Raw genomic sequence first — 24338 nt, forward strand, 5'->3', positions numbered from 1 at the left:
CCAAAAAGTTAAATTCTCCAATATAAAACTCGACATGTAAACTGGTGGTATGTGCTCGATAACAAAAAAATCGATAACAGTCATATTTTCACATTTGGATCAAAATTCTGCGAAAGTTCTGATTACCGGTATGCCAAATTTACAAATCCGTTGATGTGCGAAAAAGAAAATAAATATATCTACCGGTATTCGTTGCAGAGCCAATCTGCGGACTGACCTGTTTCGTCTTTTGTGGACTTATTACATTGCTCTAAGAGCACTCCTCAATCTCTGAAGCCGCTAATCTGCAACAGCTGCAGAACGATCTGGCCAGATGCCAAACGTGGGCAAAGTTTATGAAAGGCCAATTTGAGGCTACGAAAACGTGGGTCACCTCCAACTATGACCTGCAAGAAACCCCAGTCATCACAATGGACAGTACACCTGTAGTCTCTGCACCTTCTGCAGTTCACTTGGGCATTACGTTGACACCAGATTTCACATTTCGAACTCAATTTGAAAGGATTCTCAAGACTGACCAGTCTCTAGTGAACCTTCTGTGTCATATGGGCCGCAACTTGAGTCCTGCCTACATTTCCCTATTGTATAAACCCTACGTTCGACCAGCTGTTGAATATGCTACTCCTGTTTGTTGCTTTCGAATAACCTCAGCTAGTCTCAGGACACCGGACAAACTGCAGGCGAAGATATGTCGTGGTATCCTCAAGGCCGCTCACGTCTCTTTTGATTGATGTGAATGAAAAGAAAACCTGTATAAGCTATGTTCTATTGAATGCCTTTCCTATAGTCGTTAGTACATTCACGTTGTTGTTCTCTTCGGAATGATTCACGAACACTCGGATTACTTTGCCACGCTCAATATAACTATAATATAGTTATAACGCAGTGCTCGACGCCCCAATAAACTTGGTTTTTAATTTAGAAAATGTCAGCTTTTCTATTATTGTTGTCACAATGTGAGACGTAACGACATCGCTATTGACACATTGTCTACGTAAGATTCTATGTAAGATGCTCGGTACCTAACCAGGGATTCGGTTGAAGCCAGCAATGCCATGGTCACCCTGCCATCCAAGCAGAGACCGTGCAATATTTTCCGACTTGCAAAAGGAAGGACCAAAATTGGACAAGTTTTGGCTAACACATTACCGAATCGCAAGCCAACAACCTTCCAGCTTGGAAGGCTCAGATGCTGAAAGTTCCAATGGGAAGTGAAGCGTCAGGAAGATGTGCACGAGCTATGTCCCTTGGTGACCACGAATTTGTAATGTTACAGGATAATGAGGAGACAAGTAAGACCATTGGACAAACCGGTCTAGAAACTACAACTAACTGCACAACGCAAAGCAACACACCACGCAACGCGGGTCACCTCGAACGTACTAGTACGTAAAATACAAATATAGGGGAAGCTGAGCGAAGACAAGTTGTGACAAACCGAAATGTCAATATCCAACTAGTCTCCATGGTGATGTAAAGATGGTGCACACGTTAGATGTGTTGGAGCTAGGTGTTAGGTCGTTGAATTTCTCAGTACCCTTATTAGTGTTGTGCCTTATGGTCGCACTATCTGACTGACTGTATAATTATCATCTCGTTCCCTTGGTGGACTGTTGGTCAAAACTCACAAAATTGTGGTCCTGCCCCTTTTTTCCCCTAGTCTTTACGAAGAAAATTGTGGAAATCAAGCAACTTCGTTGGGATTTATGAAAAAGGGTGTGTGTCAACTGACGACCGCTCTATTCAGTTGCCATTGACAATCTGCGCATTCGCTGCATTACAGTCATCAGTGTATTTACAGTTGTGTCATCTCTTTTTGGCGACTCTCCCCTGGTCACTGCAGTTCTCTCATCTCCTGTTTGGCGCAAGTCACCATTGTGATTTTAAAGACATCACAATAACATATACATGTATCCAAGATGTGCTAGAGCTGTTAGCCATTTAGTTGTAGAACGTCAGTACCGTCGGTCAGTGTCGTGCAATGTTATCGCATAAGCTGATTGTGTACTTAGTAGTATTAGGTGGTGTTAGTGAACATTATAGCGTAATGTGTACAAGTATTTCCTTTGTCCTTTTTGTTCTTCGATAAAATAACATAATAATTATTCGCTGCCTTGTCTTTGAGCATTTGGGCTCGTTTGGATTTGCGAATTCAAACAAAGTGTACAAACAAAGTTTACAAACGAAGAAAACTAGCCATTCATGGTCCTACCAACGGCATGAGTCGCACGAGCCACCTAAGATGAAAACAGACCGTGCAGTGGATATTCAACACTCGTATCGCTTATCTCTTGTTGGTGGTTCATCTCAATAAAAAATTATAACGATATTTCCAGTCTATTCGAAGCAGAAAGAAACTGAGATATCAATAGTGTGCTGATGCAAACTGAATGAACCATAATAATGGCGCATTAGCCAGTGGCTAGCGCGTGTTAGCGCCGCATGAACACCTGCCAGCTGGCAGCTTGATTACACTAATCAACCACGCAGATTCACAGCGCTAATCTACAGCGCAGCTCCGGAACCGCGCCAAGAGAGGTTGCAGCTCACACCTCGTATTTCTTCTGCTCCAAACTTTTCCCACGTGCCTTGCTTTGAGTGTTGCCTTTGTGAAAGTAGAGTTCGCTGCTGTTGCCTGGCTTTCACCGTTTGCTCCTAGCTTTTTCTTCCCCACCAACACCCACCCTATAGCTGTTGCTCTATGTTAACATGTTGCTATATTCTCTGCAGCCTATGTGGTCTGCACTTGCATCCGCTGTAACTTGCCATACATGTATTCAATTCTAAAAAACAAAAAACATACAAGTAAAATAAAACATTGGGGAGTGCGAATTTCCACTCACAACTGGTTTGCCCTGTTTGCTTGCTTGCGACTCAGTTGCAGAGTCATTGCCTGTTCGCGACTCAGCAGAGTCTTTTCGCGTTGCGACTCATTTGCCGAGTCACGTGACATGCACCAGTTGTTCTAATCAAGCACTCCACCTATTCAATTTAACTCAACCAGACTATTCTGTGTGTGCTCGTTCATGCGTGTGGGTTCGCATGCACGCGCATGTACACGTCCGGCTGTGTGAAGCACGGGCTAATGTTTAAATATGTACACATAGTGAGCAAGGTAATGATGCCTTCTCATCAGGCAAAGGCTAGTTTTCAAAGAAAGGTGAAAGTTATAATTCATCATTGGAATGAGTGAGTAAGAAATGCAAGAAGTACTATAAAGCCTCTTTTTGGGGCGAATAGAACACAATAATACAACATAATTCAATGAAGCGAGAAATAATAAAAAGGATACTTGAAGCAGTATGTGGTGGTGTGGTGTATTGGAATAGAAGACAATGACGTGGTGGTGTGGTGTATTGGTATAGAAGACTACACACATGTTTAAACTAGTGGGATCGTAATCGTTTTAACAATAACTATTACGAAGGTATTCTAAAATTTCACATTATCACCCTCCGCTCATCAGTAGAGGTACAATACTGAATGCAGAAACCATTACGATGCTACGTGAATCAACATTTTTATCATTCAATCGTAAAAAGGACAATTTGAAACCGTATGACATTTGCCCAGTATTGGAGTTGAACTACTTGAGGAATAAGGTGCGGCAACGCTATTTAACTCGCGCGGTAATGGGACTTTGGAAATTATCTTGCTCACGTGTAGGAAGAATGCGGGCAAAAAGAGCACACTCAGTTTGGGTCACAGCCCTTCATGATCATGGTGTAAACGGAATCAATCTCCGTGGCCAATACACGAGACTTTCCTTCAGAGTTCAATGAGACCCTTGATGGCGATGTATCGATGGACAACAAATTATTCTGCCCTGTTGATGTGGCTATGGAATGTGATACACAAGGTGCTGCTGCATGAACTTGCAGTTCAGGAATCGGTGCGGTCGCCAGTACATATATTTCCTCATTGTTGTTTGCTCGAATGTTACTGTTGATCGCTCCCTCACTTTCTTCATTACTCTCAATAGCTTTTCGATCTTTTGTGACAGGGGAGTATAGCAGTCCTTGGCTAAAGCAGCACGCTGGTGGTATTTGTTTATACTCTCCGGCCCCAGGTTGATCTTCACTGCAAACATCGCTTGCTTGGAGTGGCATGGTGGGCAGTTGATTTTTCACGACAGGAGAATATCGCATTGCTTGGCTACTACAGAGCACTGGAGGTACTTGCTCATGCACTCCGGCCCCAGGTTGATCCTCACTGTAAACATGGCTTTCGTGGAGTGGCATAGTGAGTGGGTGATGTTTCGTGACGGGGGAGTACCGCAGTGCTTGGCTACTACCGAGCACTGGAGGTACTTGCTCATGCACTCCGGCCCCAGGTTGACCCTCACTGTAAACATGGCTTCCGTGGAGTAGCATAGTGAGTGGGTGATGTTTCGTGACAGGGGAGTACAGCAGTGCTGGGCTAGTACAGGAACCAACTGGTCCTTGTTCACTCTCTCCAGTGCCACGTTGATCCTCACTCTTAACGTCATTCCCCTGGCTTGGCGTAGTAGGTGGTTGATGATTTTGGTCCTCACGCATTCCCGTGCCTTCTGAGTCATTAACTGGCATACGAGGTATATCCTTGCTTCCTGTCTGTCGCTTTCTCACCACTACCGCCATAATCAGAGTGGCCAGCAACAGGCCGGAAACGAGCAGACCCACTGATAGGGTGAATTTTATTGAAATTTTGCTACTGGCCAGCTTCCGTCCTGTGGCAGGAGACAAAAACAAGTGGGATACGTGTGTAAGTCATTTTCTATACGGGAAACATCACACTTTATCATAACAAGGTAAGCTGCAAGGGATATGTGCTTACTACACCGGTGGCAGGGAGATCTCAATTTGCATGTAGATTGCAAACTCCACTGGGTAGTGCCATGGATAGTCAGTCTCAACCACTACTTCATGCACGGCCAATGTCTACGATATATAAAAAAAAGTATGATAATTAGACCCACATGTCTACTACGAAACCTACACATAAACAGTCTGTGCAGCTGTAAATTCAGGTTTCACGCATTTCAGCAGTCATCAGACAGAATGTCGTTTGCTTTCATTGTTTGCACTAGGAAACCTGCATCCTACACCGTTGCATGATAAATTCACCAGTCTCGTAATTTGAGACATACATATAATAATTTTTTCATCATTTGTTCCATATCAAATTTGCTTCTCCTTCCCTGTTCTTCACAACCTTCGTATCCATTAGTTTCGAACACTATAAAAAAGCCTTTGTGTGATGACTGTTCAGCTCGTTCTGTTTATCGCAATTCTGAAACATATAATTAAATAATACTTAAAAACTGTACATGTATGCATATCGTAAGTACCTGCACAGTGCTCATCGAGGCTTCTGTTTCCAGTAGATGCACACGGACACCGGTATGAACCGTTGGTGTTCTCACAAATACGATTCCCGCCATTCACTCTCGCGGTGCAGTTGTGCGCCCCGTCTTGACTGCATTCATCAATATCTAGCAACATAATGTAATTACTCGGATGTTGAGCGAATGTAATCATGGATAAATTTAAAAAGAACACGTTATGAGTTAGCACCAACTGTCCACCAAAGGAAAGAAAAAGGACCAAGGAACTACAAGTTACGCTATACTGTCCACTAGCACTACCAGTTACTTGACGGTCAGCTCATGCGATAACATTTCACGACACTGAACAACGGTACTGACGTTCTACAACTAACTGCCACAGGTAATACCTTTGTGCTTTTTCTTTCCTAAAATTTTCCTTGGCTATCCATCCCAATGTAGGAACCATGATTAAACACTATACATGATCTAGATCAGTAGGGTACATGTAATCCATTTTCCCTGACACGTTTCCATGACATAATTATGCTATGGTATTCTCCCCAGGTCAACGATGGAGTAAAAAGGGTTAAAAGACTACCCCCAGGGAGCGCAGGGAATGCCGATGTCGACCGTACCAGCACACATGAGCTCTGCACCCATAAAGGGCCCCATGCACTTTATGGTCGAGCGTATACCCGGACGCAAGCTGAAATGACCTCACCATCCTGCCGAACTCAGCGCTTTTCCCAGACAAGCACACTACATGCTGTTTTATGCGATAGCGGTGTGCGTGAAAAGATATAAATAAATATAAAGATGGGCAAGGTGAAAACAAGATGACAGGCACCAACCACTTACATCGCAGGAAATTTCACTACCTCGTCATCGCGTTTTAAGCAGACGCTTTAGTCTCTGGCATTGATCGTTGTGGAAAATAGAGGAGTAAAGGAGAGAGATATGAATGCCTCCGGCCAGAATATGGAAACCACCTTGGTCCAAAAGTATAGGAGATCCCTTGAAAGTGAAGGCGAATTGAGAGGAAAACTCAAAAGCTGAGATGACTACGAACAAATAATACTTTGGATGAATTTAGAAGCACAGGTTCCACCTTCGTGTGGTGTTGCACTTTTAAAATAACTTCATCTTCAGATCTTGAGTCTGCACTCATCTGATCTGTGTTGGAGTGTTGGTTGTTCATCTCATTTCAAACCATTATATTAATGTCTACACCATAGTTACCTTGTTCTATTCTGGTGAGAAGGGAAAGAAAACGTTTGGTAAACTGAAGGAAGTGCTTTCTGAGTTCCCAAATACCCGCAGCCCTGTTGAAAGATATGTCCGCTTCCAGGCAGGACTTACTTGATCCTGGAACTCTTTGTATCTGGTCTAAGACCACTCTAATATATCTGCCTGCCTGTCCACGAACTCAATTACATCTGGACATACATGCTAACTCGATGTCAATCGAATCCCCGTATTTGTGGCCGTTAAAATAACATATTCACTCTTCTTCAAAAGACGTGTCAGCACCGACGCAATCCACACAGTCAAGTAAAGCCAATTTAGTAACCGAATGTTTTCGTTCCCTTCTCATCATGGGTGAGTACAGAGAACGATGGAAAACGAAATCACAATACAGCAGTTTATAGAGCTAAAGCAAAAGCATAGATCGAGAACCCCACGCTATACGTGTGGTGTGGTCACGTTACCTTGGCAAAATTTCCCCGTGTATCCTTGCCTGCATATGCATTGGTACGATCCATTGGTGTTATTACAGTTGCTGTGTATGATGGCGTTACACACTCCCGGGCTTGCATCACATTCGTTGATATCTGAAAGGAAAATGTAAGACATGTACTGGGGTGAAGAATTCATGACAATCCTTATATCTGTATTTGTATTTATGGATTCTCCACAGGCCTTAGCCTAAATGGAGGGAGTCTCCGTCAATAACTTACCGTATGTCAGCGCCTTTAAAACCATGGCCTTATATTCAAAACACAGCTGCTTTCCTAGCTATTCCATATGTAAAATGACTCACCCACTACGGCATGCCATAAAAGTCCACAGGGAAATTTCAATCTAAATCCACTTGTTCACCATTTCCGTTTATTAGTATAGTACTTATTCCTTCATTTTCACAAAACGTACTTCAAATGTCATTTCGTTCATGAAGCTTGTGGCTTTAAAACTGAGACTGGCTTTATAATCGAGTATACTTCCATATCTCTAAACGTGCGGACATACGGTATGAAGAAGAAGCTGAGGAGGAAAATAAAAATAGAAGATAGAATGAAGCGGGGTGGTAGTACTTTAACACAGTGCTCTATGACATCGTTACTCTACGTGGAACGAATCATGAGGGCTCATATCGGGTGATAGCAGAGTGGGTGCGGGCAAGAGAGATATAACATTTTGGGCCGGATACAGTACGAATGGCAATCAAGATAATTATTATGTTTCATGGAGCATGGGGTGATCTGCCAAGTTTGAACCAGGGCCTTGTGGCTATCAGATGTCATATTCTATTACTTCAAGCTTAACCCTTTACCGTTTTAGGTATTTGTACAGCAAAAACCGACCGTCACTGTTCATGCCGTAACTTTTTTATTTTTCACTTTTATTATGTACAAAATGGGGTGATTCTGAAAGTAAAAACCCTCAGGAATGCGATGCAACAACTTTCAAGTCCAGAAAACGAACACAGATTTCACTATTTAGCACTAATAATTATTTGGATGTATTGCCGATCGGGCAAACTGTTGCAATATGCAATAAATCAGATCCTTGCACTGGAGTGGCTCTCTCAGGTAAGTGGATACCAGGTTCGTTCTCTGGGTGGAATGCAGGAGTGTTACCAGTCACAGCGGTGTCAGCATTGTCCCAAGTATTGCAAATATCGACTAGTGCAGATTGCACCGCTGGCTATACTGTATACATAGTACCTGTACACCACGACCTCTACCGTGACGACGGCCTATTCCAAGGCCGAATCCTCTCTCTCTGCCACGTCCCCTTCCACCATTAGTGGCACTCATCTCAGCGACACTGTCGTCGTCTGTGACATCCATGGCACTCTTACTGGCGCTGCTTTCACTCGCCATGTCATCGTCGCGGTCGTTGTCAGAATAAATATTTTCAACAGGATTGTCTGGCTCCACAAACTCATCTTCGCTGGATGAGGCAGCGACAGAGTCGTCAGGAAGGGTCTCCAGAAGCGAAAGAGCTTGCTCCGCGTCCATGGCTTGCACAGCAGGGCAGACAGTCGTGAGGCCAGCTCAAGCAAAGTCGAAATAATCTGCAGGCAGTACCAAAAGTCGCAGGGTACGCACTTTTCCCCAAGCGCATTTTTCAAGTCGCGATTTTCGCGATTTTTTATATTGCATCACACAAAAAAATTGTCGGCACCCTCTGCGCGTACATCTTGGCTACCAGTAGGGAAAATCCCAGCTCTCTGCGGTGAACCAGTCCAGCGCTGTGCGCATAGAAGTCATCGACCGCGAGCGGTCGAAATTTGTACGTACAAACGGTAAAGGGTTAAATGTTCATTCTTGTTCTTGCACTGACATAGGCATCAGACCCGTCCATATTCCATAGGTTAGATACTTTTAACTTTAGGTTAGTGCATGGCAGGGAGGGCCTTATGGCTTGTTAGTTCCCGACAGTTTAGCCTGAGGGCCGTAGGCACTCGGCCCTCGGTCGTGCACCGTAGCCCGCGGGCCTGCTGCCTTTGGGCTAGAGTGCACGACCTCAGGCTATGCACTAGGGCATAAATCAGCCATAATGCCCTCCGTACCATGTGTTATTATATACTTCATTATCTGCACTGTACTATAATGTGTACATGAAGTTGTATGCACCGGCTTAGAGTACATTCAGCGGGCTTTAAACTAACCTAAGGCCCTCGACGCGTCATCAAAAAGTAGAATAATTACGATTGAGCGGGCTTTAAACTCTGAAAAGGCCGTTGGCGGGAATGTCCCGGATTGGTGGTTTCCTGGACAGCGAGACAGACCTCGTTCTACTATACCTTATAATTCATCAGCCGAAGGGTACTAGCAGCCCCGTGCAAGACGTATCGTGAATGATGTTCAGAGCACGATCTTAAATCACAAAAACTGTGACACTAATAATGATTTATGTTGTTAACTAATTGGGAGAGCTACAAGCACATGCATCGGAGCTGGACTATACCTTCGCATTGTGCACCAGAGTAGCCGTCGAGGCAGACACATTGATATGATCCATTAGTGTTGTGACAGTGGCTGTTGTCCACACTCCTGCAGTAGTCCTTCTTACATTCATTGATATCTGAATGAAGAACAATCACACACACAGACACACTCGTACAATTTATATGGCCCAACGCAAACAGACACACACAGACACAGATGCACATACTGTACATGTACTGTACTTGCTCACTACCATGCCTGGTCACGCGAGTCTCCCCCAAAGAGGGTAGGGAGATTCAAAAGGAATCCTGAAAAGATGACTCAATTGGCTATTGAACTGCCCAACAGCTGACACCCCCTGAAATCTCCGAACAAACAAACGCACACACACGCAAGACGACAGAGCTATCTCGGGGTGTTTCGTTCTAACTTTACTTTCCTTACTGTTTTGGCCGGCTTCCAGCCTCTTTCCCCATCGGCCATGTTGTGTGGATGCAGCCATTACCAGTGATGTTAACGACAAAGGAAGGAGAGCATAGAAAGTCTTTAAAAAGATGTGGGGTTGTCGCCTTCTTGTTCAACTGGATTGTACCTGATCTTTCTTTCTTTCTCAACACAAAGTTCTACACTATGGCATCTCTCTCTCTCTCTCTCTAACTCTCTCTCTCTCTCCCTCTCTCTCTCTCTCTCTCTCTCTCTCTCTCTCTAACTCTCTCTCTCTCATTTTCTCTCTATCTCTCTCTGTCTCATTTTCTCTCTATCTCTCTGTGGCTCATTTTCTCTCTATCTCTCTCTCTCATTTTCTCTCTCTCTCTCATTTTCTCTCTCTCTCATTTTCTCTCTCTCTCTCTCTCTCTCTGCATTCCGTGCATGGTGTCTTGAATGGCGTAAGCTAGAGTGGCAATTCCGACACACTTATGGTAATGCACTTTAAAAAGAGAAGAAATCACATGAGTTAAATCACATGAGAACGGGTTATGCAGCAACTATCTACAACTGTAACAATATGATACACAGTCAGAACGTGCGATAATAGGGCACAAAACAGACAAGCTACTGAGACATTCAGCGACCTGAGAACTAGCTCTAACACACCTTCAGTGCGCAAACCAACAGCCTTCCAACTTGGAAGGTTCATGGTTACGTAGGACCGAAGAGGGGAAGGTGAGCGCAGCGTAAATGTGCCCAAGGTAAGTCCCACGGCAACAAATATTGCCGACTGTTACAGGACAATGACGAGACTAGTTCATAACATGACAATGCAGTCTACCCACCATTCAAAGCAGCAAAGCAACACACCACCCAACTTGGGTGGTGTGCAAAATCAGAGATAAAGGAAGGGGGAAGCTTTCCGAAAACGATCATTTTCGCTGCGCAACTCATTCTTTTTTACTCTCTTTCTCACTCCTGCGTGCGGCCACACCATACATGCTCCCACCCCTAACACACCTCACTCACATGCACACCCACATACACACGCACACAGCAAGAACAAACAGCCTCTGCAGCAGCAACAGCTACACTACATTTGTGAAGCAAGAAAAAGAATGCCGCAGCCAGACCGCATGCTCCTACTATCTCGCAAATGTTACGCAATGCAAAAAAAGAAAGACAAAAAATAATTATATTTTGAAACTCGGATGTTGAGCCATAAAGTTGTGTGTGTCAAGTTGGAAGGCTGTCGGTTAGCGCTACGGAGATGTGTTGAAGCTAGGTGTCAGGACGTCGAATGTCTCAGTACTCTTGCCAGTGTTGTGCCTAGTTATTGCACTTTCTGACTGTATATAGTATCCAGTTACAGTGATGGAGAGTTACTCTAACTCGTGTCCTTTTGTCCTTTTCCTTTCTACATATAATTACATTTCTTGTTTCTTTCTTACGCCAGCCAACGAGAAATGAGGCATTTCTCATGTAATTTCTTCTCTTTTTTACATTAAATTATTACTAGGTCAGTATCCGAGTTGAAATATAGGAGAATTCCAACGCATATTTCTGGAACCTCTCCTTCAGTATCAATATGATCAGCTCCAGCAAAATAGTCGAGGTGGGTGTATGTGTTTGTGTGTGCATGTGTCGGGGGTTGCGTGCGCGTGCATGCGTGATTGTGTTTGCACGTATGTGTTTGTGGACTGGCATGCATTATAGTTTGGAGAGGCCGGGTTTGCTGCGAATAGCGTGCTAGTGTCTTACCTGTGCAAGGTGTTCCTGAATATCCAGGCTTGCAAGAGCACTGATATGATCCAGGCATATTGTTGCATTGACCGTTGCTATTGGGATAATTGCTGCAAATACCCTGATCTTGTGCACACTCATTGACATCTAACATTTGAATTCAGAAACAGCAATAGTTCCTGTTAACACAAAGCATAGGATCTGAAATTGTACTTCGTTCCCAAAGTATCCAAGGTAGAGAGGAAAAGTCAACTCAACCTCACCATTACTATCATTATCATTAAGATATCTATGAACAAAACTAAACTGGTGCTCATGTCAAACAACAAAGCAGCAAAAGTTTAGTTCCAGAACGTTTTCTTGTCACATTCATCTATGGAATCTCGTGACTGACAGAAAAGACATAAACAGCAGTAGGATATATGCCGTATTTCCCCGAATATAATTAGCAAGTATTTACAGTAAAATTCCCTTAAAAAAAAAGGGAGTGTGACTTACAATCGAGTGTGACTTACTACTGAAGTCAATATAATTAAATCAGTGTTGCTCAAACCTGAAAATGGATGTGCAAGGTGACAACTAGGATGGCACTTGTAACATCCCTCGCACTCCCCTGATAACCTTTTACGAATGGTTGTCACGCATTTGTTATCACTATTTTTCACGTGTATGATATCCTAATGCTGTTTATGTCTTTTTTCTCAGTCACGAGATTCCATTGATGAGTGTGACAAACGTTCTGGAACTATACTGCTTTGTTGTTTGACATGAGCGCCAGCTTATCATATCTATTTTACGGTTATTATCTCCACATTGACTATTATGATATTTGTCTGGTATATCATGAAACTCCAGTGCACGTTCTTGTTGTGGCTTCTGTAGCATCCTTATTATAGCCGCCTTCTCCAAAATGTCTCTTTTCTCTAAGTTTAATAGCTATCTGTGTGCCTGTCTCCCTGTCTCCCTTTCCAGTTGCCCAATCTCACTCATTCTCGTTCTGGTCTCTGATCCACTACTCCGTGATTGCGAAGACTCGCTACTGTTTAAACCACTCATTGTGTCCCTGACTGTTTATCTCGCACCCAGCTTCTGCTTCCTGCCCACTAATTTCCTCTCCTCATATATCCAACGATTACATGCATGGTGGATACTCGACACAAAGTTTTTTATTACAATCAGCAAGATGTGAGAACAACAACGGACAAAGAACTCAACAGATTTAAATGTAATTAGAGCTTGTTGTTATGACCAGGCGCATGGCCTGGATGGGTTCCTGGGTGCCCGGAACCCCCTTTTTTTGCTCAAAATGCAGGATTTTGCTTCATTTTTTGAAAAATTTCCCGGGAGGCCCCCAACACCCCCCCCCCTTGAACGGCACCAGCGCACGCGCCTGATTACACTGACTACCACTGCCAACCATTGAAACGTATAGTGTATGATGAATAATAGTATTATGATTTTTGTCGTCCTCAAGTTCACCCGCGCTCTCCGTAGCAGCATCTTTCTTTTATTTCCTTTTCCTTTCCGTCCCTTTCTCATCTGCTCTCTTGTCTTCGTTTTTTCTGCTCCTGCGGGTACATATATCCAGCAGTGATGACGAGACCAGTGTGTTTTCCAGAGCTTGGTATGTGCTAACTCCACCGTCTCCCTTGGAGTTGGCAGCTGCTTGTTATGCTGAAAGGCCATCATTGATCTCTCTCGTGTGCTTTGCTGCAAGTGCTTTTCGTAGAAAGAATGTTGCCGTGTTGGTGGATGCGTGAGTTCGTGTGCATTTCCGTATTTGCGTGTGCTTACACTGGGTTATGTATGCCAGCGATGGTGCTTTGGATACACTGTGTTCATTGGATTTATACTTCATAGTTTAATTTGGTTTAAACATCTCTTTAAATCTTGCATTTATCCCACTAATCCCTTACATATCTTGACTTTTTATTTATACATCCACTCTCCTCTACTTTGTTACCGGCCCTCTTATGAGGTGTGTTCATCACTGTTGAGGCTTCTGGTGGAAAATAAAAGAATACTTCTACTTGACACAAAGTTTGTATTACCATCAGCAAAATGTGAGAACAACAATGGGCAAAGAATTCATTGCATTCGAATGTAATCAGGGCTAGTCTACTACTGCTGTACTTGCTGCAAAGACTGTGCTAGCATCTTACCTGCGCAAGGTGTCCCTGCAAAGCCAGGCTTGCAGACACATTGATATGATCCCGGGGTATTATTGCATTGGATGTTAACGCCATTCTTGCAGATACCTTTGTCCAGTGTACACTCATCGATATCTATGATGTGAACACAGAAACAGGAGAGACTTTATTTCACTTGATAGCAAGCGCGTGATTCGAAATTGCATCCAGTATCCCAGCAAAAAACGAAACCAATCCGGACCCGGAGTTCTACTAGAGACTGGGCTTCTACTAGAGACTGGGCTTATAGTTTTTCAACCACCTGGTACATGTACATAATACAATACATCGCATATTATTTTTCATTACATCAGTAGCACAAACTTTCCCACCAGGTACCGGGACTGCAGTTTTGTGCTTCCTGGTACACTGAGTCTGAAATTTAGATTTCGGGGATCACAGACGACTGCCACAGTATGTGTTTATGTGATACTGTGTGACGTCAAACGTGCATGGACATGATCCATACAGTTCTCTGCGCTTATATTGGAGACTGCGCTTGTATATCTTCGAAGCACTCTCGGAGTGCGCTTATAATAGAGACTGGGCTTTTACAAGAGACTGCACTTGTAGTAGAGATAACACGGTAATGACTTTCCTCAAACAGATAACCTCAAAACCAAAAGCCCAGGTTGTTTTTCTGTATACTTTTTACATGTATGCTGTCCTGTAAAGCGATAAACTTTTGCGGAGTGCAAATTTCGCCTTTTCAAGAATTGCCGTCGTTCAGGACGAGAACCTTTTCCGATTTTATCTCTTGATTTGGATCTTGCACTGTGTAGGCAACACTCAATCAAATTACTGTACTGGCAGAAAACTTCGTCGGTCAATATTTTCGTCCCGCTCCAAAGAAAGGGAGTTCGTCCGGTTGTAAATTTCATCCATGGATCATAAAAGTGTATTGAAAAGCTGGGCAAATCGACATCAGTCCGGCATTTAATTTAGTCCCAAAGCTCCTTAGACGAAAGAGACGAAATTAAATTCCAGACGAATATATCTGCGTATACAGTAACTAGTTTCTATAGTGGGAATGTCTGGAAATGAAGCCGGGACGGTCTGTTGGTTGAGCTTGGTTTGCCCCACTGTCATCGGTACATTGCCTGGCCCCTACCATTAATTGTCCCGGCTTGTCTGTTCTGTTTCATCTCGATTTCTTTTTCCTTCATAACTGATAGGCAGGGTTGGGTTTCACGTAAAACAATCCTCGGTGACAATTCCGTTGAATGCAAATCTACGCACGGAAGTCACACGCTAGCACATCTCTAACGCTGATCCTTCAGATGCTTAATTTTACATGGCCCTTGTACTGAAGTTAATTTACTAAGAAACCCCATTGCTATGCGGCACAAATGTCCATTCAAATTTAGCATTATATCACTATCCGTAGCAGGACCTGGTGTTATTCTCACATCTTTCACGGTTGCAACCCCGCGGAAATATAGTAGATAGTGTTTGTCACAGCATTGCCTCACTCCATATTCTCTCTCTCTCTCTCTCTCTCTCTCTCTCTCTCCATAAAGTAGGTCATTATACTACTTCAAGTACTATAGTGTCAGTAAACATCTGCTGCGCAACACGAGATATGAAAACATAAAGACCCAATGTCGGCACGATGCCAATACTGTGCATATACACCCACTGTTTAAGTTTGATTTCACCATGGTTATGCTCTACTCGCAAAATTAGCAAACATTAATACGTCGCAAACATTAGGATGGTCACAGTATCCTTCATCCTTTCACCTCAGCAGATATTTGAATTACTATTTCTGCTTGTTCTGCATTCAAATACTCCGGCTTTTCTTTTTCGTTGCGCCTGCACTCGAGTACTCCGCACTGCACGCGGACTTTGGCAGTCGCCACATACTGATTTATTTCCTTGGTAACCCTCGATGACTCATGCATGTCCTGTGCTGCACCACGTTTCGTTTTCGCTTTTGCCATGTGCAAACTGTAGTACATGTACATGCTGATTTGGTGCGCACAACGCAAGCCATATGCATGCATGCATGCTGCGGCCCTCTGGCCATGGTGTGGCCCTCTGCCCATGGTGTGGCCCTCTGCCCATGGTGTGGCCCTCTGGCCATGGTGGACAAAATTTCCTTCGATCCATTACTTGTTCTTACAAAGTGGAATAAAATGAATTTCGCAGAGATCTGAAAAACGAAGAGTTACATGTAGCTTCAAGGAGAAAAGCTCGCAATGCAAAAGGAAACATGCATCCAAAAAAAGATGCCTAGCTCTGGCATACATCGTAGAGGTCACTGCGCATCCAGTACACTGCACCCAAAAAAGTGCAGGCCTGGCGCTCCATGGAGTGACGACATCCATAAACTGCATCACGTCATGCAGATAGAGCGATAGCATACCGAACTAGTTCAAAGTACAAACTAAACAAAAATAACTGAGACAAGTCAAGATAAATAAATCGGAGAGAAGAAGAGAGCAGAGAACTAGGGTGGCGAATCTGGATTTAGTGTGAGCAGGTGGTGTGGTCCGAGCAACGCTAGCCCAATAGAACAAAGCAAGGGTGTAGTCCGCAAAAAAATGTACGCAAATCGTACAAAGATTCTGTTACAGCTGGCAAAAAAACGCTTAAGTCCATTTCCACCGCAGCCACTTCCGGTATGGGGGGCTGTGTGGTCGGATTCCACTCCAAGTGCACCTAATCCGGATTTGGCCAAACGATCAGGCTCACTCAGAGCTCACTTGCTCGGGATTCGCCCAATTGATCATGCCCCTAGAGCGGAATTTAATTCTATTTATTGCATGTCACTTGACTGTTTCCTTGGATCGGGCCAATCGCGGATCTGTGTGAGCGGGCAATAAATCAGTCCAGCGCCCGCCTCCAAAGCCCGTCGCCCGTGACAACCCTGACAGTGACACTGGATACGTGAAATCTGAACACGGTGACTGTGTACAGTGCAGTGTGCATGTTAACGCGTGTTCGAAAGTGGCGATCTCAGCTTTTCTTTTTCTTTCCTATCAAGTGTTGCTGCACACGGGGTCGACTTTCTCCTTTAGTTTTGATTCTTTCAGGTTAGTGTATTCAGTAATGGTTAAGCTGAAAGTTATGAATCCATTATGGCATGGTTGGTCGGGCAATAATGGATTTCCAAGTGAACCCTCGGGCTCACTTGTCGGGTACTGAAAATCCATTATTACCCTCCTAACCATGCCATAATATACATGTATTTAGAGATGGACAGATAGTGTCGAGGAGACATGCAGATATGCAATAGAAACGACTCGCCTGCATGTAGAGTAGCTGCCTCTAACTGCAGCAGAGTGGAGCATGCAGGTAAGTGATAAACTCGGAAAAGTGAAATGCGGGAGAAACAAAATACAAACAGATTCGAACAAGCAAATGCAATAACAATTATTGCGAATTCGTGTGCAAAGTGTTCGTAACACTGTAAGTCAGTTTTTGTCTTTGTTTTACTAGTGGAGAGATCCTTATTACCGCCAGAAGTGTACTTATTACCGCCAGAAGTGTACTTATTACCGCCAGGAGTGTACTTATTACCACCAGGAGTGTACTTATTACCTCCAGGAGTGTGCCAGAGTCAGTTGATTTGCTTGCCACTCGGCCACATACCACACTAGTAGTTCACTAGTCGACACCCGTATAAAGACCTCGGGATGAACCGCATTGTTCAGTTCAGCATTCTCTAGACAATGCATACCAAATCATAAGATCCCCTCCACATTATACTTGCATCCAGGTCAGACCACTAATGATTACTCGCGAATTGCGTGTACAGTCGGCTCATGAGATATAGCGAACACCACTGCGCAGGAGAATTAGTTCTTCATAGTCGAAGTTTGTTATAACAGAAATGCATTCACACTATACAAGCAGCAAATCATAACTAATATGGCATATGCCCCATGACAGTATGACTGACATGTGCCCCATGACAGTGAGACTGCACTTGGTTTTTATGCAGCCCTACACGATTTGGTTCGCTATAAAGGGTATTCTTGTATGGGTTTGATGTAAAATGATGAGTTGTTTTCCTGTGTGTTGACATTGATTTAAATATTATTTCCTCCGCGTCATCGAAATTGTCGCAGTTTGACTTTTGATATAAAACGGGGTATTTACTCACCAGCTCTCGTACCAGAGGCAAGGAATCGGACATAGGCGATAGTCATCAGTATGGGGTGACGGCAAAGTTCTATTTTCTGTTATTGGAAGCTGGAATTTTTGAACTAGACGCAATTTCTTCGCTGATGTCGCTGCGATGGTAATTTCGACTCGCTGAGATCAGTCAGGCGTTGCAGCCTGCACATTTCTCGTGCTTATGGCCATTCACTCAAGCCTCATCACTGTTTTACCTTAGCTGGGGTGAGAATGACTTCGTCGAACAAGTGGCAGCGCTTGGAGAAACATCGAGGGGTCAGCAAACTAAATGCCTGCAACAGCGATAAAATTTGTCGCTCTGGCTTAGACACTCAGTACATGATTGTACCTGCAAGAGCCGTGTAGACTCTACACGTAGTGCTAGCTAGTGATGCACGCGCAGGTGCCGTACCATGGTATACCAGTGATGCTGAAAAAGAGGGCGCGCTGGACGTGATAGTACACTTACCTGCATGAGCTGTGACCACACAGCTAAAATATATGGGCATGCCACGGCTAAAAAATGTTCATTTCAAGATCGAGGTGATTCCGCCGACGGTAATCAACCGACCTCGCAACGATCGTGTTTTCTTACTAGGCTTCGTTGGTGGTGAAGTAGAAATCATCCAGAGCTAGCAGACGACAAGCATAGCAGCTCTTGTCCTGTGGAGAAAGTCAAAGCGTTTGAGATGAGGCGCGACGAACTTTCAACCTTCCTTGAAGTATTTCGGAACGATATTTTTTGCGTCCAATGACATCAGCGACGACGAGGACTTCATCTCTGTATGAAAACTCTCAGTCTAACTATCCTGGAACGTTACTCTAGTCTTCAGACTATCATACTGTGTAATAGGTTTTGATTGGCTTAACTTATGGAGTTGTCAGTAACAAGTGACAAGTCACTAGTCAAACTGCGACAATTTCGATGACGCGGAGGAAGTATTATTATTATTTCCCCAAACTGTCTCGTCTAGTCGCGTATATGTGTGATATGAGCATGCGCGATTTTGTAGCCGAGGGTCCTTTTGCCCGTCTTCTTGTTCGTCTCTTTGAGTGCAGTCTGTGTTTCCGACATGTCAAGAATATAAATAATGTAACAAACCGGTCTTGTCCTTTCTGTGCTGCGTCCCGGGGAACGGAATGGTTGTGATTCCGTAACAGGTTCAAACAGGGACATGGACAGTGGTTTGCTATATCACGAAATTCACTATATGCGAGTTCGTTATAAGTGAAATTCATTATGCGAGTTCATTATAAGTGAAATTGACTATACTTCTATTTTCGGTACTTTCGGTGAATCTCTTTCATACCCAACATTTCGATGATCGCCAAACACTGACACACATCATCCAGCAGGGACAGCTAACTTGTACTTAAAATGTCTGTTAACATTATACTCTTTTCTCGCATACTTAAAAATTAATGTCTAAATTGAATTAAGAGCACATCGTAGCCATCATAATGTGTCGGATTGCTCACGGCGAGTGCTGAATGCACAACACTCCAAAGCTGTCCCACATTCAAGATTTAGTGGAAACATCTGCTCATCTCTACTCTACTGACTTTCAATACTGTAAAGTGACAAACTTTCGCGGTGGCAAAATTTAGAGTTTAGGCAAACTGACGGGACCAGTTAGCGGCGATCAAATTTAGCGATTTTACTTTCCACCGGAAAACCTTCAAGAATTTTATTTTACCAAGCCTGGGAGTGCTGGGACGCACAGTGCATGAATAATGAGAGAAGAAATCAAAGAGCGTAAGAAGGAATCAAGGACTCAAAGTGAACCATAAGGTAAGTACTAGTACTGGGAGAAAGGATGGCGTGTTCGAAGAGGGATCATCAGATGACTTTCTCTTCAAACTGCTAGCACACTGGGTGATACTCATGGCGATAAATTTCAGAAGACTTGCAGTACAACACTAAAATGTACGCAACAGCAAGCTGGCCAAACACTCCAACAATACTCTCCACAACACTGAGACATTCTCCAGTTGATCTTTTTATTCTCTTCCATTGATCAGCGCTATGAATGAAGCCAGTGCAGTGTATGTACAGTGGAGTGTATGTACAGTGGAGTGTATGAACAGTGGAGTGAGTGATACATGCACGCATACTGTTTGTACAAATCTGTGGCAAAGCGATCAACCATCGTGTCCTGGTACATGCATGAAGTTTCATGTTCGGCTGTCAAACTTTCGCGATTCGACCCTGCTCGCGAAAGTTTGTCGTTTTACAATAGGCATGGCACTGTTTGTGGAGGCGCACAGATTGTTTGTTTCCGTTGAACTTGGTTTGTGCACTGAGGCTGAGTTTACATGAGAATTTTCAACCCGGGTCGAGTTCAGCCCTGGTTGAAAGTCTGTAGGATAGACAAAATAGGCGAGTGTTTACATGAGGACAGTTGACAAGGGGCAAATGCTGATATGCCGCCAAAAGTTCACTTCTAGAATCCTGTAGGGTCACGTGAATAATTGCGCGTGAAATTTGCCTGTGCAGAGGTGTTCAAACCTGGTGCGAGATATGCACAGAAATACGATGGTATGAGTTTCTCGATTTCAAATCAACATCAATTTTTTTAATCAACCCAGGGCGGAATTTCAACCCGGGTCAAGCGCAATGCGTCATGTGAATGCGCCAGTCAATCTGTGTTCACAGGCCCGTAGCAGCCCCATTTTGGTTGGTCCAGCAAGATCCGACCTCGATGCCTCCCCCCCCCCCCCTCCCCCCCCCCCCCCCCCCCCCCCGAGCCCACACGCCTACATATGCCGGTACATGTACATTGTACAGGTACAAAATGTACATGATTGTACGTGTACCGGTATGTACATGACTGTATGTAATTGTGACCATGCAGAGTGACATAGGGCGAGAAACGGAAGAAGGATGTTCTGCATGAGTTAGGAAAAAAAGGGCATCAGCATGTTGTGTCCGTCCAAACTGAACTTGTTGAAGCCTATGAAGGCATAGCAACAGTATCTAAACGCATGTGATAAAAGAACCAAAAATGGACCTTTGGTCCCTTGGAGGAGGAGAAAGGACATTTCAATGAAGGAATGGCAGGAGGTCATAAAGTAGAGAACAACACCCACATAGATCTATGTGCATGGCATTCGCAACAACATGTACATGACATGTACTTGAGTACAACTAGAGTTCAAACTTCAAAGTAATCACTCGATGTTGTAGTGTCCTCTTGCTATTACCATGTAGAATCAACTACAGTCAACTTCGCTAATAACGACTGCGGATATAATGACAATTCGCGAATAACGACAGAATTTCCATGCCCAGAGCAAAGTTCCATCCAACTGTAATTATATAATGAGACTTCGGGTATAACGACGCTTTGTGAATAACGACACTTTTCTGATGCCCCGCCGAGTGTCGTTATAAGCGAAGTTGACTGAACCTCTACTTACTCGCTTTAATTAATATACCTCACTACCTCTATTTATTGCATACATCATGGGTGGACATCCTGAGCTGCTTACATTGTGAGCTGCTTTTTTTTTTTTTTTTTTTTTTTTTTGGCCGAATATTGGTCCGGCAGCTGCCGGACTTGCCGGACCGCCTGCTACGGCCCTGGTTCATGGCGGGCTGAAACTGGACCCGGGTCGAACTCAACCCGGGTTGAAACGACTCATGTAACCACACCCTGACTACAATAGTTTCCATTTCACCACAGAGATGGCACAAACCTGATAGTCATGAAACAAGTAGGAGACCTACCTGCACACGTTATTCCGTTATATCCCGGAAGACAAGAGCATTGGTGTTTTCCGAATGTATTCGTACAGTTACCTCTGTTACCAGGATCGCAGAATGCCTTTGCCTTACATTCATCAACATCTGCATGGAATTTTAACATCAGTCGAAACACACAAAAAGAATAATATTAAGTAGAACTGCACTGATGAAAAGCCCTGACTTTTCTGTTTGGAGATACTTGTACTTGTGTGCCACTGTGATAAAGGATACCCAGAGCCGCATACACTACAGGTCCGATGTAGGACAATCACCACTCTCCCTGCCATGGAGGAACTTCTTTCTTTTTCAAGCCAAATCGTACATAATCCTAGCCATGCTCGGCTATAAAAGCCCTGCAATCGCCACGCAAGGTGGTCATTGGCTACCCCAGCCATGTATTGCTCGGAATAAAATAGAATAGAAATAAATACGAAATGATGGTTGCGACTTCGGCGATGATTTGAAACAAGTGTCGGGAGCTAACCCTTTCTCAAAAACAAATCAACAAAAATAATAGCGTAAATCACGGTATAAACACTTGCTTGTAATCAGGTCGACTATTACACGTGATTAGTGTAACACCTTGCTTGCCCCCAACAATTTCTTGAACCAGAATTATTGATGCTGCGACGTATCACTAATACCTAAGTAGTTTTAACTACAAGAACTGAGATGGTGAGCCAAGGAAAAAAACACATCTGACTGATCAAAATTTGGTTTAGTTGGTGGACTCGATCGCATAACTTGGGCCCACAATTTCCATGTTACACAACCTAAGCTGTTGTTCGCATCGTTCTACCCTGCACTTTGGCTACTTCATACTCCTTTAGAATCACAGTCAGGAAAATAAGTCAATTTTCGTTTCCGTTCCCCTGGGCAAAATAGTATGGACACTACTAACACTGCACGTGACCTGGAATACCGCAGTGGTGGTAAACACGGCCTTTTAAGATAATGCAGTACATGTACTGTTAATGTGCAGGTTCACAAACCTTCATAAACCACGGATATATATGGTTCATTGTCTGCACAGAGCGGCACTTTGCAGGAGAAGCCACTAGTACGAAAGCGAAGGTTGAACTGGCTTTGCTGGATCGTGACCGCGATTGTAAACACATTTATCCTCACATTACTCTCAACTGGATGGGGTTGCTGCTGGTAAGAATAGGAGACTGGGCTCCATTGTATCCATTTCGATTCGGAACCATCCCATTCCCTAGTGTGCAGCTCGAAATTACAGGTACCCTCGGAATGGAGTTGGACCTCGTTGACTTGCAGATGACAATGCGCTGGGTAATCGAAAATCACCTCATAATCACCACCAGTAAGTAGATCTGTTCGCGAAATTGGCTCCATTCCAGTGAATGCCGTGTACTGCTCTGTTCCACTAGCAAAAGAGCTTTGATTGGTGTGGAGGCGATTTATTGCAGCGCATTGCAAAGTCGGTGTGAGGCCTTTCACGACATTCCAGGCACTCAACATCAGAATAATATGGACTGTTATTATTAACATCTCCGGATGCACTCGAGCCAAAATATTCTGTTAGAAAGGGGCCCCGCGTTCCACTAGCAATGCTTATTAAACAGCGGCTCAGTCTCGTTAGTCGTAGCCGAGTAGAGTATACGAAGATCAACCATAACGTTCCATGTATCGCCCTAGGCAAATTGACTCTCTACATTGACAAGACAAATTTCGGAAATGGACAACTATTTGAGATGCCTGTCGCGACAATCTGACAGAACAAACAAAGAGATTGCACTCAAAGTAGCTGACAAATATATTCCTTGCCGGTAGCTAAGGTATTAAAAGACTTCGTAAAGATATTCCTACTCATGTAGGCAGGCAATATCCAGTGTTTCACTTCGTGTACGGGAAAACCTTTGCAATGCTTATGCCAACGGTCACACGCGTACGAGGGATAAAGCTGAACATGATTTCCACAACTACTCGTCTTGCAGCTTGGCGCGAAACGATTCCAATTAATTATTTTATGTACAACGAAGCGCTGTAAGGAGTGGCGTGATGCATAAAAGGCAGAACACCGAAGAACTATGCTGGGGGCATGCAGCTGGGCATAAGGCCATACATGCAGTCAATACAGTCAACTCGGGTAATACCACGAGCCAGGCCAGCCGGCCATATCCTTAAATGGCAAGTCGGAAGGGAGTACCGTACAGCACCTCGCGGTCCCGATTTTGGGTACGGCGAAGATCTGATACAACCCAGGACGGTTACCGTATGTGTGCGAGTGTGTGTGTGTGTGTGTGTGTGTGTGTGTGTGGGAGTAAATGTGTGTGTGTGTGTGTGTGTATGTGTGTTTGTGTGCGTGTGTGTGTGTGAGTGAGTATGTGTGTGTGTGTGTGTTCTGTGTGTGTGTGTGTGTGTATGTGTGTGTGTGTGTGTGTGTGTGTGTGTGTGTGTGTGTGTGTGTGTGTGTGTGTGTGTGTGTGTGTGTGTGTGTGTGCACGTGTATGTGTGTGTGTGTGTGTGCGAGTGTGTGAGAGAGAGAGAGAGTTCTACGTATAGAGAGGCTCTGTCTGTATGCGCCAGCGCGTGTGGGTACATGTGTGTGTGTGTGTGTGTGTGTGTGTGTGTGTGTGTGTGTGTGTGTGTGTGTGTGT

The 24338-nt window shown here is 44.0% G+C and overlaps 1 protein-coding gene across 1 annotated transcript; it reads right to left on the bottom strand.

Annotated features, from left to right (window-relative positions):
* Nucleotides 1-3159: 3159 nt before the first annotated feature.
* On the bottom strand, nt 3160-23498 carry LOC135811604 (protein eyes shut-like). The gene is made up of 8 exons (XM_065324838.1): nt 22710-23498; nt 21700-21819; nt 13818-13940; nt 11674-11802; nt 9503-9619; nt 7018-7140; nt 5330-5473; nt 3160-4708 (listed from the first exon to the last, which is right to left on the bottom strand). Exons 1-8 carry the CDS (start codon nt 23227-23229, stop codon nt 3693-3695), a joined length of 2292 nt encoding a protein of 763 aa, XP_065180910.1. The 5' UTR covers nt 23230-23498; the 3' UTR covers nt 3160-3692.
* Nucleotides 23499-24338: the final 840 nt, after the last annotated feature.

This window comes from Sycon ciliatum, chromosome 3 (assembly GCF_964019385.1).
Source record: "Sycon ciliatum chromosome 3, ocSycCili1.1, whole genome shotgun sequence".
Classification (NCBI taxonomy): domain Eukaryota; kingdom Metazoa; phylum Porifera; class Calcarea; order Leucosolenida; family Sycettidae; genus Sycon; species Sycon ciliatum.